The 19,448-nt window shown below is 31.3% G+C and overlaps 2 protein-coding genes across 3 annotated transcripts; both read right to left on the bottom strand.

The window, feature by feature from the left end:
- Nucleotides 1-223: 223 nt before the first annotated feature.
- Nucleotides 224-4,695, bottom strand: LOC106757610 (deoxyhypusine hydroxylase). 2 transcript variants are annotated; one of them, XM_014640316.2, is made up of 9 exons: nt 4,573-4,695; nt 4,356-4,465; nt 3,836-4,180; nt 3,498-3,631; nt 3,157-3,392; nt 2,932-3,070; nt 2,545-2,671; nt 670-788; nt 224-597 (listed from the first exon to the last, which is right to left on the bottom strand). In XM_014640316.2, exons 3-9 carry the CDS (start codon nt 3,993-3,995, stop codon nt 565-567), a joined length of 948 nt encoding a protein of 315 aa, XP_014495802.1. In that variant the 5' UTR covers nt 3,996-4,180; nt 4,356-4,465; nt 4,573-4,695; the 3' UTR covers nt 224-564. The 2 variants fall into 2 exon arrangements, with proteins under 2 accessions (XP_014495802.1, XP_014495803.1); XM_014640317.2 differs by having other exon boundaries at nt 4,593-4,649.
- Nucleotides 4,696-13,500: 8,805 nt separating this feature from the next.
- Nucleotides 13,501-14,007, bottom strand: LOC106756873 (transcriptional regulator SUPERMAN). The gene has a single exon (XM_014639474.1). The coding sequence runs from the start codon at nt 14,005-14,007 to the stop codon at nt 13,501-13,503; it is 507 nt and encodes a 168-aa protein (XP_014494960.1).
- Nucleotides 14,008-19,448: the final 5,441 nt, after the last annotated feature.

The following is a 19,448-nucleotide window of genomic DNA, read 5'->3' as shown; positions in this document are numbered from 1 at the left end:
ACCCGATTGGACATAAGCATTGGTGATGTTGGAACCATAAAAAACCTCCCTGTAGAGCCCGTTGATGATGATATGAGCGTTAAATTGCTGAGCCAAAGAGAGAAACTTGGTGCAAGAGAAAAGGGCATTAAAGGTATTGAAAAGGGTTGCTTGATAAGATGAAGGGTGCACTAATGATAATTTAATAATTTGCTTGATAAGATGAAGGGTGCACTAATGATAATTTAATAATTTGCTTGATAACATTATTTTCCAAATGTAGTTGCCATATAACTATTAGACAGTAAATAATGTCGACAGGAATTATCCTGAGATCGTAGAGCCATAGTAAAAAGATATATAGAACAACCGTTAAAGCTTCCACTTCAATAAAAAAAAAATCATAAATTAACAGAAACATAGTTAAACTCGTGTTTATGTAAAACTAAGGTTTCTAATCTCAACAATTGTAAGTAAGAAATTCTACAATTTCTTTGTATGTAACTGTTTTTGTCAGCGTCTCTTAGTCTATTCCCATCCATCCGCTACTTCTATATATGTCTTCGCATTACCGCGAGAAAACATTTAATGCACAGTTGGAGTTGGCATGAACAGGAACTGCAACCAATAGAAAAAAGGTTGTGTCAACAAATATTGAAGCAAAATATGCATATACTCAATAGTGCATACCTCGAATGATTTCCCTGATCGTTCAAATTCTAGCATGCTTAGAGCAACTTCGCAACTTTGTGAGACAAGAGGCTCTGGATCTGCCGTAAATTCTTCAAGAAGTGCTACACTTCGATCATCTAAGGCACACAACAAAACAAATATTTAAACAATTCACAATGTAAATAAATATATTTCTGAAGTTCGCACAAGAACAATGTGGCACTAAATGGTTAAGTGCCCACAATCTGTTACGTGACTCAACAATCACAGCCAAATATTAAAGACTGAGACAGAGAAAAAGTTCTCAAAAGAACTTTGTAAATGAACTTAAACTTCTCATATGTTATAGACATAAGATTTGTAGATAATATACTACCTGAACTGAATCATGGGAGTGAGAGACAGAGGAGGCATAGCTGATATTACAAGAGGTTTCTTCGCATTTGTATTTTATTTAAAATTATTAAATAATCTTTCACTTGTTTACCTTGTTATGTTTTATAGTTTATGCTGATGATAAATTGTATATTCATACTTTCAGCAGGTTGCCACCACAAACTCAGAAATTAAAATCACAATTGACAAAAGAAAAATAGCCTATCATATACTAATCTTCAAAGATGATCAGGATGGTTGCGCGTGAAAAGAATTTAATTCTCAATCTGAAAGACAAATAGTAGGATTATGGTCCGAAAATATTTGACACCTCAATCTGAAGGACAGATAGATGGGATATGGTGAGAAATGATAGAAGGGTTATGGTGAGAAATATTTTTACCTCTCAAACAGAAAGAGTGATGTTACTTATGTACTAAAATTATTACACTCCTTCAAAAATAACTCCTCCAACAAGCATTTTGCATAATATTTTAGTTAATAATGAGAAAACAATTTCCCAGACTCGTAGCGATATGTTAACTACCAACATCTTTACACCATTTTCTTTATTTATTATGTGAATCAGGTGTTAATGAGCTACTTTTGAGCCGGATCAGTCACAACCAATCAAACCTACAAATAGTGACTAGAAAAACTAGATGCCACAACCCAAGTTGGCTTGGACAGCTAATTACCAATAAAGGAAAACTAGTTGAGATTTGACAATTAGCATCTAGTTTTTCATTTTATGGATTTGTTTGGATAAATTCTTTCACAATATTTATAGAAGATAATAATAAGGAAAAATAAAAGTAACTTTTCCACAAGTTAAAATGAAAGTTTTTTGTTCTCCTCAATATACTCCTTGGGCTCTTAGAGGTAGATGGAGGAAATGCATTAAAAGTTGAGGATATGAAGTTTATGATACTTGACATTTTTCGTGAAGACAACTGGACAGGCAAACTACCTTCGGGATTGACAATCAACTTTATTTTAAATGATTTAATGTTTTACCTCTTGACATTAGCTAGATTTTTTTCAAAATAGGCATCAACTCTCTAATTACCATTTTATTCAATCCTTTTGGAGGGAGTTTGCATTTGTATGCTTCCTAGTGTGGGTTTGGTTTGGTCGTCCAATGTTTTTGTATTTGTTTTTCTTTTTATATGTAGTTTTTCATGTGATGACATATGATTGATGGACTTAGTTACAAGTCAAAAATCATCTTTGGGAGAAATTATGAGATAGGCTATATAAATTAATTTATGCATAAGCTAATTTTAACTTATAGAGACATTTTCTTCAATTTTTCTTTCTCATTTTCTTTTTCTACTAGTGTTAGGGGAGAAGTTCTTCTAAATAGATTTTAATATTATGTTATAAATTCTATTTAATCTATGATATTATTGCAGTTCTTCTTTTACACATGGATCGCATCACAAAGCACAACATTCCTTTAACTGCATTACTTTCAGAGTAAAAGGGATCTTGCCATTAAATTTTTTGCGGAAATACCTGCGATTGAACCAAGAGCTTCAGCAGCCTCATGTCTAACCATTGGGTGCTCCTTCACATCTTTAAGTATATTGGATAGAGCAGCAGAAGCAACTTTGTCTTGCAATTGACCCAAAACATATGCAACCTAACGATTACAGAAAGTACAAAAAATATGGGTGATTCAAACAGGCGTAGGAAAATAAAAATCACATACATACAATATCCACCTAATATTATTGAATAAAAAGTTTAAATAACATTATTATACTCAAGGACAACTGGCTACTTTCACCATGACAATTTAATGTTTATTCCATTCCAAAGAATAGTTCCACATTCTAAGCTATTCATACAAAACAGGTAAAATAGATAAATCTTACAATAAGAAGTCTGAGTTTATCAAACCTCATGGCGCAGTAGAGCACTTTTTGAGCTCAAGGAATCAATAATAGCAGCAACAGCTTCATTTCCACCATCATTGCGAAGTGCAAAAAGAGCTGCATAGCGTTCATGCATCCCTTTATCTTCATCAAGAAGTATTTCCCTGGTATTGGTCCATACAAGTTAGCAACCTGCTACTTCGTAAAAATAAGTTTCTTTCTAATAACAGTATGAATGAACCCAACAAACCTAAGTTGTTGAACAGAAGTACAAGAGGTCGCTGGCACGGCTGGATCCACAGACTTGAAAGGTGATATTTCAGTTGTAGCCAATTCATCGGTATTGCCAGCATCTTTCAAATGCTGAATTCGTTGAAGAGCCAACTCACATGTTTCTCGAACTTCCTCGGCCGGATCCGAATCCAAACTATTCTTCAGGAGAGGAACATTACCTTCTGAACCTATAGCACCCAATGCCTCAGCTGCCTGAGCAATTATAACAAACGTCAATCCTCTCAAAAGTGATAAAAACAAGAAGCAAGAGCAGGCCAGCAAAAGAAGAAAAAAAAATAAAAAAACATAAAAGGGTACCTCATGGCGAACAATGGGATGCAAAGAAAGATCATTCAGAACTGAAGCCAAAGCAGGAATGGCTTCTAATTCCTGCATTTGACCCAACGCAAATGCAGCTTCGTGCGCCAACAAATTCGATGTATCCCTTGTGGCTGCCATGGTAAAGAGAACGATAAAATTAAATGACAAAAAAAAAAAAAAAGTGTGTGAAGTTTATTACACTTGGACATACTAATGCAGCAAACAAAGCAGCAGAAATAAAATCATGTGACCTAAAACGAATTGAACAATAGAATTTTTTTGTTAAGAAAAAGAGGAAGAATCTCCTTAGGGCTGTGAATGTGGGAGGGACAAACCGAGAATAAGGGCATCGCGAGGGGCGGGGCCTTTGAGGTTGCGGAGAGAGAATAATGCCCTGAAGCGCTCAGAAATTGGCTGGGATGAATCCAGCAACAACTCGCACAGGAACTTCTCCATCTCAGAGGAAACCAAAGCGACGTCGTTTGACGAATCCATTCTCGTGAGACAGCTTCTCTACCTTCCGAAGCACACCAGCGAATCAGATACGACTGTGCTTACAAAAGAGCCGCCCCTAGTTTTCAGTAGCTTTGCTTCTTTTAGCTGTTTCGGCTCTTCAAAACCAATACTATAGAATAATCTGCTTTAGTTTATATATCTTTTTTGTTGGGAATCTTTCGTCTCTGCGAATAAATACATTTAAACCATTTCCTTTAGTTTAAAATTTAGAGTCTTAACACCTGCCTATAAACATAGAACCATAGGGTGAGAATTAGGAAAATAAAAACAAAAAAGATGAACATCAAGTGCAGCCATGCATAAGAGATTTACACTCGTCGTCTATCTATTTGTTCTTACCACACTGTTCGCAAAGGGTTTCACCTCCACCAACGAACCTTCAACTCGACCACCACACGAATCCTTCTCCAACTCTTCAGAACAAGGAACTCGACACCGATTTCGAAGACCTTCAACGCAGCAACGCAGCTTAGGGCAGTGTTCATAAGGGTTTCTCAAACACTTCCGATTTTGAACTAATCTACGAAATCACCGAGGGTTTTAGGAGATGGCTTACCAAACTTGTGATATTCTAACCTCACAGGACGTGGACGAATCAGAGCAGCTCTCTGGAAGCGGGATTTCTTCTCTCCAGGAGGGAAAACGTAATTCTTTTACTTTACCCTTTAAACAACAAATAAATGTATTTTACTTTACTTTTATTTAATATACTACACGCAATCAGTTTTATATTAAAAAAAATATTTTAATTGGGCCAGCCAAACCGATAGTAATATTTATTATTATTTATTTTAATCATTTTCTTTATTATAAATTTAAGCGTCTAAATGTCTATTTTTTAAATCAAATAAATTTTGGTATTCACTTTAGTATTTGATAACAGACTCTACTTGCCTACTTTTATTTTTAAAATTTAATTAAATTGTGATATCGGTTTGATCCATGTTATTTAGTAATTTTTTAATAAAAAATTAGCTTTGTATTTACTATTTTTTTCTATTATTAACCAACATTTTTTACTTATTTTTAATTTTAAATTTAATAATTTTCTTTCATTATAGAGTGAATTTAACCGTCTCTCACTCTTTTATTCTTGTTTTCTCGTTTTTCTGCTTCCCTATATCTTATGTTCTCGTGGTAACTATTTTTTGGTTCTTGAAGTGTTAGCTTATCATTGCTTCATAAAAAAGAATTGGCGTAAGTTGGTGTAAAAAGAATTAAAAAACACCATGTATTTCGTTAAAAAAATGGGTTAATGAACCAATTATAAATTTCCTTTTAAATATTTGTATTTTTAATTTTTGACAATAATTGTTGTTGCAATAACTTCCACTTCTATAGTGATGGATTGAGCCACAATTTCTTGTTTCTTTGAGTTCCAAGAGAAAACACTTGATCTAAGAGTAAAACAATAGCCAGAAGTATTTTTCATATCATTGATAGAACCTCTCTTGTTACTATTAGAGAAACCAGTCGGTTTAAATTCTTTGTTCCGTGTGAACTTAACACCAAAATCACTTGTGTCTTTGACATATCGAATTATTTTCTTGGCAACTTTGAGATGTAATTGGTTTGCACAATGCATAAATATGGATAAAATACTTATTGCATTTGAAATAGTAGGACATGTTGCAGTAAGATACTCAAAGCAACCAATCAAAATCCTAAAGTATCCCTCCTCTACTTTTTCAACTTCATCTTCCTTACTTAGCTTTCCCTTTTGTTTCATAGGAGTTCTTGCTTCTTTGCATCCTTCAAACCTAAACATTTTCAAAATCTCTTTGGCATATTTCTTTAACAGATAAAGACTTCATACTTAGCTTGCTTAAATTCCATTCCAAGAAAGAAAGTCATTAACCTAAGATTTGTAATCTCAAAAACCTTCACCATTTCTTGTTTGAATTCCTTAATCATCTCTACATTATTTCCTGTCACCAAAAGATCATCAACATAAAGTGAAACCATCAAAGCATTGTTGGTTTGGTGTTTAACATAAAGTGTGGCTTCATACAAGTTTTTTTTAAACCAATGCTCAACAAATGGTCATCTATTATGATATACCAAGCTCGTGGAGCTTATTTCAACCCATAAAGAGCCTTTTTAAGAAGATACACCTTGTCCTTTTCTTCTTTCTTCACAAAACCTTCAGGTTGTTCAACGTAAATTTCTTCATGTAAAACACCATTTAAAAATGCTAATTTTACATCAAGTTGATACACTTTTCAATTCATTTAGGCAGCTACAACAAGCAAAATCCTTATGGTGTCCAAACAAGCAAATGGTGCGAAGGTTGCTGAGTAATCTGCACCAAAGATTTGAGCATAACCTTTCACAATAAGTATTGCCTTGTATTTGTTGATAGAACCATTAGACTTTAACTTGGTTCTCCAATCACTTTTCTATTGTGGGTTCGATCAACCAACTCTCATGTTCTATTTTTTTCAATCATAGACATTTCCTCCTTCATTGCAGTCAACCAATTTTGATTATTTTTTGATGCTCCAAAATCTATAGATTCACAAACAAAAATATTGCACCTCTCATAAATATCAGGGATTAATCTTATACCTCTCACAAGAGAATCATCTACCAATTCATTTTGTCAATCCTCTCCTTCCTTTTCTATTCTTGAAATGAGACCTAAATTGTAGGTTTGCCACAGTTCGATACTCCTTTTTTTCTTTTATCCCAGTTCCACTTTTCATCTTTTAGGAAGTGGACATCTCTGCTAACAATAATGTTTTCTATTTGTGGCTGAAAGATTTTATATGCTTTGCTGACAGTTCTATAACCTATAAAAATGCTTGATGATATTCTTTTAGTGAGCTTGTCACACTGACTCTATGGAACATGAGTGAACCACAAACATCCAAATATTTTGAGAACATGTAAAGATGGTTTATAACCATGCCAAGCCTCATATGGTGTTTGATCCTTGTCTGCTTTTTGCAAAGAGTTTGTTTTGCAAGAAAATAATTGTACGAGTTGCTTCTGCCCATAACATTTTGGGTAGAATTTTTTCATGCCACATGTGTCTTGTCATCTCTAAGATGTATTTATTTCTTCTTTCACTCACTCCATTTTGTTGTGGAGTATAGGGTAAGGTTAATTGATGCTCAATGACAGCTTTCTCACAAAAATTATTAAAGTTTTTTGTTGTGTATTCCTTGCCACTATCAGATCTTAGAATATGAATTTGCTATTATTACAATGACAAATCCAGTGATGATTGTTACAATTTGAATCACCACTTTTGTAGATTTTCTTTATCAATTCTTATTTTATCCTTGGTAATTTATTTTAGTGCAATTTACTTAGAGGAAATAAATATTTTGTTCTATTTGTGGATGATTTCGATAGAAAGGTGTGGCTATATTTGACCAAAGCCAAGAGTGACGTGTTTGTTGTTTTCAAAGAATTTAAGACACTTGTAGAAAAACAACCAGAAATGTATACGAAAGTGTTGAGAACTAACTATGAGGGAGAGTATAAGTCAAATGATTGTGAAGGATTTTACAAGGAGAACGATATTGTGCATTAAGTGATTGCTCCCTACACTCTTCAACATAATGGCATTGTAGAAAGGAGAAATTGAATCAGTGTAAACCTGATAAGAAGTATGCTGAAACAAAAAAGTTTGCCACACAAGTTTTAGGGAGCAGCTGCTATGACTGTTGCCTAACTGCTCAATAAGTGTCCTACCAATAGGCTTGATTTCAAAGATCTAGAAGAGGTGTGGAAAGGGACAAAACCCTCTATTAAACATGTAAAGTTTTTTGGTTTTGTATGTTATAAACATGTTCAGACCAATAAAGGAAGAAATTGGATGGTAGGAGTGAGCCTATGATTTTTCTTGGCTATAATTGCACAAGCTCTTATAAGTTGTGCAACCCATATCACAGGCGAGTTCCAACAAGGATGTGTATTTTGATGAATCCAGTTCTTGGAAGGAAGTTCAAGACTCAACAGTCCTAGGTTTTCAGATTCATTGGGAAGGAGATAATTCATCACAAAATAGAAAGGGTGTTGTATCATAGGTAACACAAGACAGATCAGTGAGAAATAGAGTTGCCGCTCTACAACTCTCAGATTAGGAAACATACTCTGATGGTGTTATCATCGATGAGGGAAATCTGGTTCAACATCTGACATTTATGGCTAACATAGAACCCATCAAGTTTGAAGAAACTATTTCAAACAAAGTATGAAAGACATCAATGGAAGAAGAAATTAGAAGTATTGAAAAGAACCAGACTTTGGAAATGGTTGATTTGCCACAACACAGGGTGCCTATTAGTCTTATATGGATTTTCAAGACAAATCTCAAACTAGACGGTACAGTGGCCAAGCACAAGGCACTTTTAGTAGCAAAAGGCTTTATGCAAAAGGAATGCCTAGACTATTTTGCACCTATGGTCAAATTAAAAAATAATAAAGCTAATAATAGCTTTGGCCAGTTTGAAGTGTTGGAAAATGTAGCAACTTGATGTGAAATCTGCATTTCTTAATGGATGGTTAGATGAAGAAATATATGTTGCATGACCTCTTGGATGCTTGCAGAAAGAGAGTAAACATAAAGTCTTAAAGATAAGAAAGGCTTTATATGTCTCCAAACGGTTAGATTTATAAAGGAAATACAACATCAACGAGACCTAAATTTAATTACATAAGAAATTGATATTATTCTTTATCTAAAACTTAGAGACAATAGATTAAAAAATCTTCATCTTTTATATAATGTTCTACTTTTTTTTATTTCTATTTCTATTCGATTTAGATTCATACTTAAAGATTATAACAAAATCTTAGAGCTTGGAATAAGAGAAGATATGCATTTATCAGTAGTATTAGTTTTCTAAAATGCCCCGTTGAACATGGTATGTAAAAAATGTGAAAGCAGATGAGAATCTTATCATATGTCTCTATGTAGATGACCTGCTCATTATTAGAAGCAATACTGCTGGGGACATTAAACAAAATTTGAAGATGGAGTTTGAGATGACTGGATTGGGAATTTGGGATTGGAACTTTTGTGCACTGAAAAGGGGATCATTATGCACTAAAGGAAGTATATATCTGAAGTTCTGAATAAATTCAACATGGAGGAGTGTAATTCAATCAAGACTCGTGCAAAAACTAATCTGAAGCTTGGTTTAAGAGATGGGGAAATATTTTTAATCAAGAAGGAGTGTTGGGAAGTAATTAATTAAAAATCATGTACAGTTAGTTAGTTAACAAAACTACTGTCTTTTACTTCATGTACCTTAAATACCTCTGTTTGATTCATTATAATGCATATATTCTATACTCATTACTGAGTACAATGTTTTATGTATCATTGCCTCTTTTTTCTGTTAGTGTGTGTGTGACTCTCCCTTTTACTCCAACAAGTAGTAGACTCATGAAAGATATAATTTAAAAGAAAAATGAATACATCATGGTAGGATTAAAATAAAAACCCATACTTAAATATAGCTTTTGACTTTGTTTGAAATAAGAAGATGAATCATCGCATTTTTTTTGTATTTTATTAATGTTTTATTTATAATTGTTTCAAACTTTTCTGTACAATATTGATGTATTCGACAATTCGCGCATTGATCCAAACACATGTTAACTAATCAAATCTAAATTCAGTTAATTCTACGCCGTTCTTGAAGTAAAGTAAACATTCCCGCAACACGGGATTGTATTAACAATAATTATGCTTATAAATAAATGTTACTCATACGAATAATTTTTTAAATATTCACCCATTTTGGTAACTTGAAAAAACAAAACAATTACAAGAATATAGAAAATTTTCCTAACAAATACTGTTAAAAAAGTAATTATAAAGAAATGCTATAAATTTTCATTGGTTTGTCGTGACTCCACTGGTGAGTGAGCAGTGACCCTATCTTTGTTTTATCACTCCTTTTTGTACACTGACACTTCACTTTGTCCGTTGTCTTTGCCTTTTCAAAGTGTCACGTAGCGCCAGGTGTACATGTTTTAGAAGCAGATGATATTCCAACACTTCACAACACTGTAGTCTTCATTTTAACCTATACAATTTTCAAATATATAAATTTATATTTCATTACAATTTCAAAATAATGTATATTTTTATATTGTCTGTTTGGAACCTAAAACTTTATTATAATTTTATTTTTAAAAATATTTAATTAAATTGACTTCAATTTGATATGTTTTTCATGTTTTTTTGCATGGACGGCAGAGACATACACAGATTTGAGCAGCAAAGTAGAAAGTGGAAGTGACAGCTCTTGTTCATGTGTGTAGGTTCCGTTGAGTTTGGACTTGGTCATACAGATATTTTCTTGCCGATTCTAGGGATTTTTTCAGTCACCATCTTCTAAGAAACCTTATACCAAAATGGGAGGAAATGTTTTTTCCTTGGAATCATAAAAGAAAAGAAGTCAAAAGATAAACGATAAACCAAAATCAATTGCGGGGCACAACCCGTATCTCAGTGACAAAAACATGATATTAAGAGAAAAAGTAGCATAGTGCATTGAAGGCCAAGTCATGCAGAAGCTCCGTCCATGGCATGCTCAAATGTTCGAATATATGCAAACATCGTCCTCAATCATCATAACTCATACATGTTTTTTCTATTTTTTTTTTCTCTTCTAATTTTCTTTTCTGTTTTGTTGTCTGGCATTTTTCGTGTTGTTCTAGATTTTAATTAATGAACACACAAACTAATCCTATCGATCAGGAATCTGGAACACTGAATGTAGTAATGAACGTACAGACAGGTTACTTTACACATCATTTTCAACTGTTTGCATGTTGTTCCAATTAGTATTGTTGCATGCATTTCCCAGATATCACGCATCTCTTTTAAACTTTTTCTAACCACATGCAATTCAGAGAATAAAGATTGTGCAGTAAGCTGCATATTCACATTGAAATTTATATCAAAGAATACATTACATACAGCAAAAGTGTATATATACTGTTGAGTTTTGGAATAAACGTATCTAAAAGTGAAAAAAAAATGGCTATATGAAAATAACACGTCTTGGATATAACTTCGATTACTGCTAATAAGTTCTTATTGGCTATCTGAAGGTCATGAATGTTTGAAGTTCGATGGTTCATATGTCTAACCTAAAAAAGTCATACAAGAGGCAGTTTAAATTTCATTATAAATAAATATGAAAAGAGATATATCTTCATCTCATTACTAGAGAATTGAAATTTACCTTTTCTTGGAGTTATAATTCGTTCATGATGACAAATATATTTCTTAAACATATTATTTACAAACAGAAATAAAGACATTATTATTATTATTATTATTATTTGTTTGCAGTTGAATAAAGTCCACATTATGTGTAGTGACGTATAATTCACACTTGGTTGAAAATAAATAAGTTACATCATTATGTAAATGTGTGCAAAATTGGCATCTGAGTAAAGTATGATTGACATTATTTATGTACAATTTACATTCCTTTACATGCACTTAAATAGGAATATCAAATTAATAACTTACTTTTTCCTACTGCATAGTTTTTCTTTTATCAGTTTCACATTATTTTTTTGTATATTTCTCTATTTTTTTGTCCGTAATTGTGTAAATAGGTTAGACCCCAAGTACTCTAATATAAATATAAAGATTATTTTCCGATTAAAGGAAATTTAACTCATGAAAAGTGTACATTTCACCTTTGAAATGAGAGCGAAAATTTTCATTGTCTCAAGAGAGTTTGTGAAAAGTTGAAAAAACACTAATAGAGACATCTATCTCCAAGTGACCAGATTAATTACGTGTGATCACATGTAGTAAAAGTACTTAGGATAGACAATTATTTTGGATGAACTATCAAACATAGGAAAAAAAACACTTATGTTTTCATATATATTATTTTAGATTAAAAGAATATACTAATCACGTAAATGTTTATGTTTTCTATTTTATCTGAGGTTCATGTATGCTCTCTATAATTTTTTTTATCAGTTAAAAAAATGGATAAATAGAATGTGGGGTGCTCTAATCGACATGTATAATCAGAATACGAAAAATAAAAAGTTTTGACACAGACAACATCAAACACTCTACATATTACAAATCAAAAGATACAGAGATAAGAAAATGGATCGAGCCACATATATATGTTGGTGAGAAAGTCTTTTTACTATATATTAAACTCTACTTCATTATCATTAATACTTGACGAGAGTCATGCTGATACAATTCTGTAGTTGATAAACAAAGAAATAAAGCTATGTCAAACAGAATATGCAAATCTAAAACAATGGAAAGAACTCAGACACACAATTAGATAAGAATGAGAAAAGTTTAATGAAATCAACAAAGAATTTTTATGTTACATATACTGGAATGATTACATTTATTTAACATATGCCAACATTTATTTTATAGACCAGACAAGCAGTTCTCCTAACCCCAAGAGAGAAAAAAAATCAAATTATTTTTCTCGATGTAAAAAATTGTTCCGTATGTTATATTATTGTGATTTTTTATTCAACAAATAATTAGACTCAATTTTTTATATACTTTTGGGTCAGAACTATATATTTTATGTGGATAATATTCAGTAATAAAAGCATACATTAAATGTCAATATAAATTGCAGAAATGAATTTTTACTTCCGATTAGACAGTAACATAAAAAATATTACAGAATTGCAGCAAAGTTTAATTTTGTTTTCTTATTTACAAATCACCGACACTTTTTTTCATGCTATAATTCACACTACAGGTAGAGGAATCAAAATGAATCATAATTTTGTAATAATTTTTGTTGTTGCTTCAATACGAAGTAAAAGAAAGAAATTTAATTTCAATGATGTATGTTTATATTTGAAATTTTAGTATCTAGGAATTTATAATAACATAACATAACCATTATGTTTTCTTCTGTATGGATTTAGTGACCTAATACTCATCCTGCCGGAGCAGTTACGTTATCGATCACCTGTCTTCTAACAATGCAAAGAAAAATGATTTGTATTTTTTATGAACACAGTTTTTGGATTATATGTTCAGAGTTTCTTAATAAAGTACAATACCATAATAGAACTCACCTAATTCATTTTTATTGTAAACAGCAAGGAATGTCGTGTACCAAAGCTAAAAGAAATTCAAAATGATCACAAAAGGAACATTCACATAATTAGGAACTTCATGAGTACTACTTCTGGTGTAGAACCCTGTAAGTGCAAGACATTATTTCAAGAGAAAATTTATTGCAGTACCTTCCTCATAAGAATTCTGGGTACCTCCTCAATTTCTCACAAAGAAGATTCTCCAAGCTTTTACTCCATGCTGCTTCAAGCCATCTCTTCTTAATGTCCATAATATAGGGACCGAAAAGCATATACATATATATATATAAATTACTTGCTCTCTTCCTCATAGTGATTACTACGTGCTCTCATCCGATACATATATCTTTATATATCTATACATGCTTGATGGATGTATAGCATGATATGTATATGCATGCTATGGATGATGACCCAACCTGAGCTCCAAATCCAGGCCATTCTCATCAGTGTCTTCAAACTTATTCTTGATTTCATGAAAACACAATGGATTAGAGTAGAAGTTGAAATTGGTGGTACTCCAATCCTGCAGAAAGACGTGACCCAGTTGGTCTTTTTCTGCACAGGAAAGCTCAGCATGGGAAGGTGTAACAGTGAGTGAAGTGGGTGGAAAAGAAAGATGAGGGAAGGTATTAGCATTAGAAGGAGTAGATTGGGTTGGAATTTGAACGAGATCTGCATGGTTGTTGGTTGCATCAACTTTGTTAGAAGTTGAAGGAGGAGTAGGAGGAGTAGGAGGAGGAGAGAAAGTGGATTTGGTGTTGTTGTTGGCCCTTTGTTTTCTGTGTATGTTCATGTGTCCACCTAAGGCTTGTGCTGTGGTGAAGCCTCTCTTGCAAAAGATGCACTCGTAGGATCTGGAAGTTCCAATGTTGGAGTAGAAGTCTTCTGGGTAGTTTAAGTCCATGGTGAAGAGGGAGAAATGGACTTAACTAATTTGATATACAAGTTAATAATTGTATATGTGAGACATGGAAAGAGTCCTAAGAGAGGGTATTATTATAGAAAGGAAAGGTGGAGCTGGCTTCAGGAAGAGACAAAATGAGGACATAGACATTACCTACCTATAATTAATACTCATCTCACTCTGCTATCTCATATCTGTGGAAAAGTCTTTCATCTTTCCTAAGACAAACTATTCTAGCCGGCCTTTAAATCTTTCTATTTTTCTTACATATTTTATCTTTCATTAGTATTCTTTATTATGATGCTGACTTATTAATTTGTCAATCTGTTTGTGTTTTTCTGCTTCTTAATTATAGGTTTAATATCTTAAAAGCTTTTATCTTTTCAAATTAAAAAGACATTATCTTATACTACCTTTTACCGGATTATGTTCATGAATTTCTTCATCAATGAAGGCCTGATATGAAATTAACTTTGTATATAATTCATATAACATTTTTACATTTTTTTCCTATACATTAATTTATCCCATGTCAAAATATTTAAAATAAAAACAGCCTTATAAACTAAAAGGATTGCATGCAAAGTCCATGCATGGATAAAGTTCAAGATGTCAAATAAATTTACCTGTCTGTACAGCGAAATCAAATATTGATTTATTTCTTGATGTTTCCTCAAACACCAATTAACCATGAAAAAGGAGATAGTTTCCTTAACCCTAACCCTACATATATATATATATATATATATATATATATATATATATATATATATATATATATATATATATGACAGAGGTTGACTTACTTTGATCTCTATGTGATGACAGACATTCGAATATATTATTTAGAAACAGAAAATATGGTATGTAAATGTTTGATGGAAGAATGCATTGAATATATATAGTATTGGGAAGGAAAGATGGTGGAAGCTTCGTGGTGGAGGAAGGAGTAGAAGAGAACATTAGATGGTGATGGTGGTATGCTATTTGTAGCTTGTACTTGTCCTTCAGTTCAAACTCCGCACCAAAAATTGGAAGTGACACTTCGTCATATCACTCTCAATATACACTGCCCTACCATCTTTTTGCCTTCACCTCAAATTCATTCTTTCGGATTTTCTTCTCTCGTTTCAATTACAAGACACTAATCTGTCAATCACACCTAGATAATGCTCCTTTAATTAAGAGAGACACGTTTGCTTGGCCTTTTTGCTGTCCAGATAAAATCCACCAATATGGTTTGTTTATTAATTTTCTTTTTATACACACCAAATTACAAAACCAAATTGTATAATTAAAGAATATTACAACAAGAAATTATTTATTGATGAAAATAAGTATGTCAGTAAAATATAATTTATTGACAGATTTTATAAATAAAAATGAATTTGTTGTTAAAATTCGTAAATAATCTTAAATTATTATTTTTATCAAATTTTTTATTAGTAAAATTGTCTCATTTTCACTTTGAGGTTTGATATTTTTGTGAAAAAATCAACAGGTAAATTCGTCTTTAAAAAAAATTGATGATCGATAAAAACTTATTGATAAATTTTTGGATAATTAGGGCATCAAATTTCTCTCCAAATAAAATATGTTTATAAATTAATTGAAAATGTATGACAAAAAAAAAGAAATAGAAGGAGAAAAAGGAAAAGAAGAAGAAGAAAAAAAATAGAAAGAAGGACATTTATCCATGAAAAAAATTCATTGATAATTAATGATCAACTTTTTTTTGTTGATAATTATCAATAAAAATTACAAACAAATTTTTAAACATCGCTAATTATTGATAAACTTTTTGATATATTGATAAAATGTATCGATAAACATCTTTTTCATGAATTTTTGACAGTTAGTAAGTCATTAAAAATTTTGATTTATCAATAGATTTTAGTATTACTAATGAATTTTGATTATGGATAATATCAATATTTCTTGTAACATTGAGATAGTAAGCACCTAAAGACAAATTTTCAGATATGAAACTAATCAAACCATTAAAAAATAATAAAATTGTTTAATAAAAATAAAATAAAAATTTTAAATTAAACAAAAATCAAATATTGAAGATAATAAAGAAGGTATATTTTTTATATTACCTAACAAATGAAACATTTACGTTATTGAACACTTGAAAGAAATCGAGAATAGAACATTCTCATGTGAACAAACTAAATAAATAAAAAAAATAAAAAAATTATAAATAATCAAATATAAGACCTAAAAACTATTTGAAATCACTAAAATTGATAATACATTTTTTAAACATAACTACACAAAGAATAAAATATGTCTAAGTGAATTTTGTGAGTGATAAGAACAAACCAAATAATTAAAAGAGAAGAGAATTGAGATAGAAAAGAAGATCGGTACGGGTATTGGGACAAGATTGAGATAGATATATACATCTTCTTTCTCATATCCAATTAAAAAAATAAGATATTATTAATTTACATAAATGTATCTAGATAATGTATAAGTTTTCATAAAAAATTTTCTAACTCACCTTTTATAACATCTGGTTCGCTGGCTTGCAGGTCAACTACATAAGGATGACTTATTTTTTTAATTTTGTTATTTTGAATTAACAAACATAATGTATAGTGTTCCAACAATAATAATAAAAAAGCGTAATTTACGCATAATCAATAAAATATTTGTTCAAAATAAAATAACAATTATGGATTTTGAAATCAAAGATAATTTTGTACCTAAATGATTAGGTTCACGCATTATTAAACGTAATGGTTATGTTCAAACATTTATCTAAACGCATATCACATACTACTTTTTGCAGACCCAAGTATAAACTTATAATCCCCAGGTATGGTTCCTGTCATGAAGATGTCCTAACTTCGTCTTCAACAATAATCACTCTCTGTCATAAACTCCAAAAACCTCCAAATTACTGCATATAAAAAAAAAGTTCTCTTTCATTTTTTTTTTAAATTTCTTCATATCTATGTTTGTGGAAATGTCCTGTATTTTGTTGGGTAACGTTGTCATGAAATTTATCAAATATTTTAGTATTTTCCTACCAAATTTTGGTGTGGTGGGTTTTTCTACCAAATTGCCCCGTCGTATTAACATTTTCTTCTTGGATGTTTGTCAATACAGTTTACTTTGCTTCTCCCTGTTACTTGTTTTGTAATGTATGATTAATTCATTAATTAAGAATTGCGACGATAAACTTCTCTATTTTGTTCTTTATTATATATACGTGTATTTGTACTGTACTTTTGACCTTAATAATCTACATTTTAATGTCATTCAAGCAAACAAATACTATCTAACAGACTTGTTTTCGTGTCTCTTCTTTACCAATGACAAGTGATGAAGTTTCATTAATCATGAATGCTGTCGAATCCACTCAATTTAATTAATGTAAATCGCACAACTTAATATACTTTTAATAATCTACATATCACCCATGCTTTAATTAGTACGGCTTATAAAATTATAATGCTATTTTGTTTGCTCCAAGATGTTATGTATTAAACTCTTCATAAAGTTAATAGGTTTAGATTAATTTAAAATGTAACCTTGTTATCGTGCTTTCACACAGACTCGTCAAAAATGTATATCAAATAAAAACACTTTCTTATTGAGAGGAGAAAAGGTATATAATGGCCAACATTAAAAGAAAAAATAGTTGTTATTTTAAGTAGTTATTAATAATTTTTAACTTTAATCAATTCAAATTCTTTTAGATTGAATCAATTTAATTTCTTTCAGTTAACTAAATAGTAAAATGAAAAAAAGAAATTAAACAGATTGAAACTCATCGACAAGTATTTCACGCACACGTTTTAAATATGTAACTAGTAAAACATGAGTTCTTTTAAAAAATGATGTTGGGAATAACATTAGAGGAAGATGAGATAATAATGTTTATAATGGATGTTTACTGTGTGTATTTAGTTTTTGTTTTTGTTTTCTCTAGCGACAACTAACAAAGCTTAGAAGGCTAAATTAGTATGCAGAATCTCCTAATTAACAAAAGCATTTGTTCTTGTTCATTTAATTTTAGAGCCTCTCGTTATATTTTAAACTGATATCACCATATACAATTTATTTCCTTATTATTTGTGACAAAGGTTATAAATTGAGAGTTAACAACAAGAGAGAGTCGCACTCAATTTCATAATATGTGTATTTTGATTAATTTTAAAATATTTTATTAAGAATTATATTGGAAGTTTCACTTCAATTAGAGACAAAATCAATTCATATTATATAAGTGAATGCAGATTTTACTTTTAAAATTGATTTTGTAGATTGAATTATGTTTAAAATTCACTTCTAAAAAATATCAGAGTCATTATTAAAAGTTTGTTATTAAAAATCTATCCTAACAATGATTTGATAATATTCTAATAATAGATGGAACTAATAAAAAATAAATTTCGCTGTGATAAATTATAATAACTGTGATAGACTATGAAAAATATGGACTATGATTCTTGAAATGGAAGAAGTAGTTCTTGATGGAAACATTTGAAAGCTTTGAGTAGTAAGGAGTTTGAAAGAGCTCACTATAACAAAATGAAAGAGCACACTTAAGCAAATATGTTATGTCTATTTAGAGGCTTAGGTGCTGATTAGTATGAGACATCAGATGTAGCCATTCCTGTGATGTTATATAGTCACCGTATTATCCTTAGAATTACCTTTGACATTGAGAATTATTGTAGCTCGGAGAAAAGAAAGGTTTGGAAAGAGGTTGATGGCAAAGGGAGAGGAAAAGTAAATGAGGTGAATGAATGAATGAAAGAAGAAAGTGACGTGCGCCGACTAGCTTACTTTAACCCATTCCTCATCTTTCACTAGAACTGCACTTTTGGCAGCTCCAATTGTACACCCAAATGTCCACTTTCATTATTCCTCATTCATACTTATGTGACATCATTGCATTGCACTACGTACACTTGGATCATTTCTTCAAACCCACCCCTCCTTCATTCCTTTTCTTTTTTCAAACTTCCCCAAACAACCATAATCACTCTTTCCTACTCATTTTCACACCCCAACATATATACAGAGAAAGAGAAAGCATACCATTCCCTTTTTCGGATGCTACTGACAAAAACTCTGCGTTTGTTTTTAGGGAAACCTCATCATGGTTTCTAAGCCACACATCACATAGGGAACATGCAACATATCTCATGTTGGAAAACACACACACACACCAAATCTACCACTTTGAATAAATTACACCAATTGAGTTACCAAACCTACACAACATTATGCTCCAAAATTCATCTCTCTGCGCTCTATCTCCCACCTTCAGTTTGACAGTTTATCTGAAAAGGACATCAATTTCATAACAGGTTGAATGTCCCTCCTCAGTCTCCTGACATATTTTCTGCTTCTCCCTTTTCATTCTACTCCTCTATTATTACGCTTACGTAATCTCATACATCTTTCTACTTTCTATT

This window comes from Vigna radiata, chromosome 3 (genome assembly GCF_000741045.1).
Source record: "Vigna radiata var. radiata cultivar VC1973A chromosome 3, Vradiata_ver6, whole genome shotgun sequence".
In the NCBI taxonomy this organism is placed as follows: Eukaryota; Viridiplantae; Streptophyta; class Magnoliopsida; order Fabales; family Fabaceae; genus Vigna; species Vigna radiata.
The sequence above is the reverse complement of the archived record's forward strand: the minus strand, read 5'-3'. Positions and strand labels throughout refer to the sequence as shown.

Coding starts and splice junctions, on each gene's coding strand:
- LOC106756873 (XM_014639474.1), bottom strand. CDS start 14,007: ATGGACTTAAACTACCCAGAAGACTTCTACTCCAACATTGGAACTTCC.
- LOC106757610 (XM_014640316.2), bottom strand. CDS start 3,995: ATGGATTCGTCAAACGACGTCGCTTTGGTTTCCTCTGAGATGGAGAAG. Junction 3,393..3,497: donor ATCCCATTGTTCGCCATGAG/GTACCCTTTTAT, acceptor ATAATTGCTCAG/GCAGCTGAGGCATTGGGTGC. Junction 3,071..3,156: donor ACTTCTGTTCAACAACTTAG/GTTTGTTGGGTT, acceptor GACCAATACCAG/GGAAATACTTCTTGATGAAG.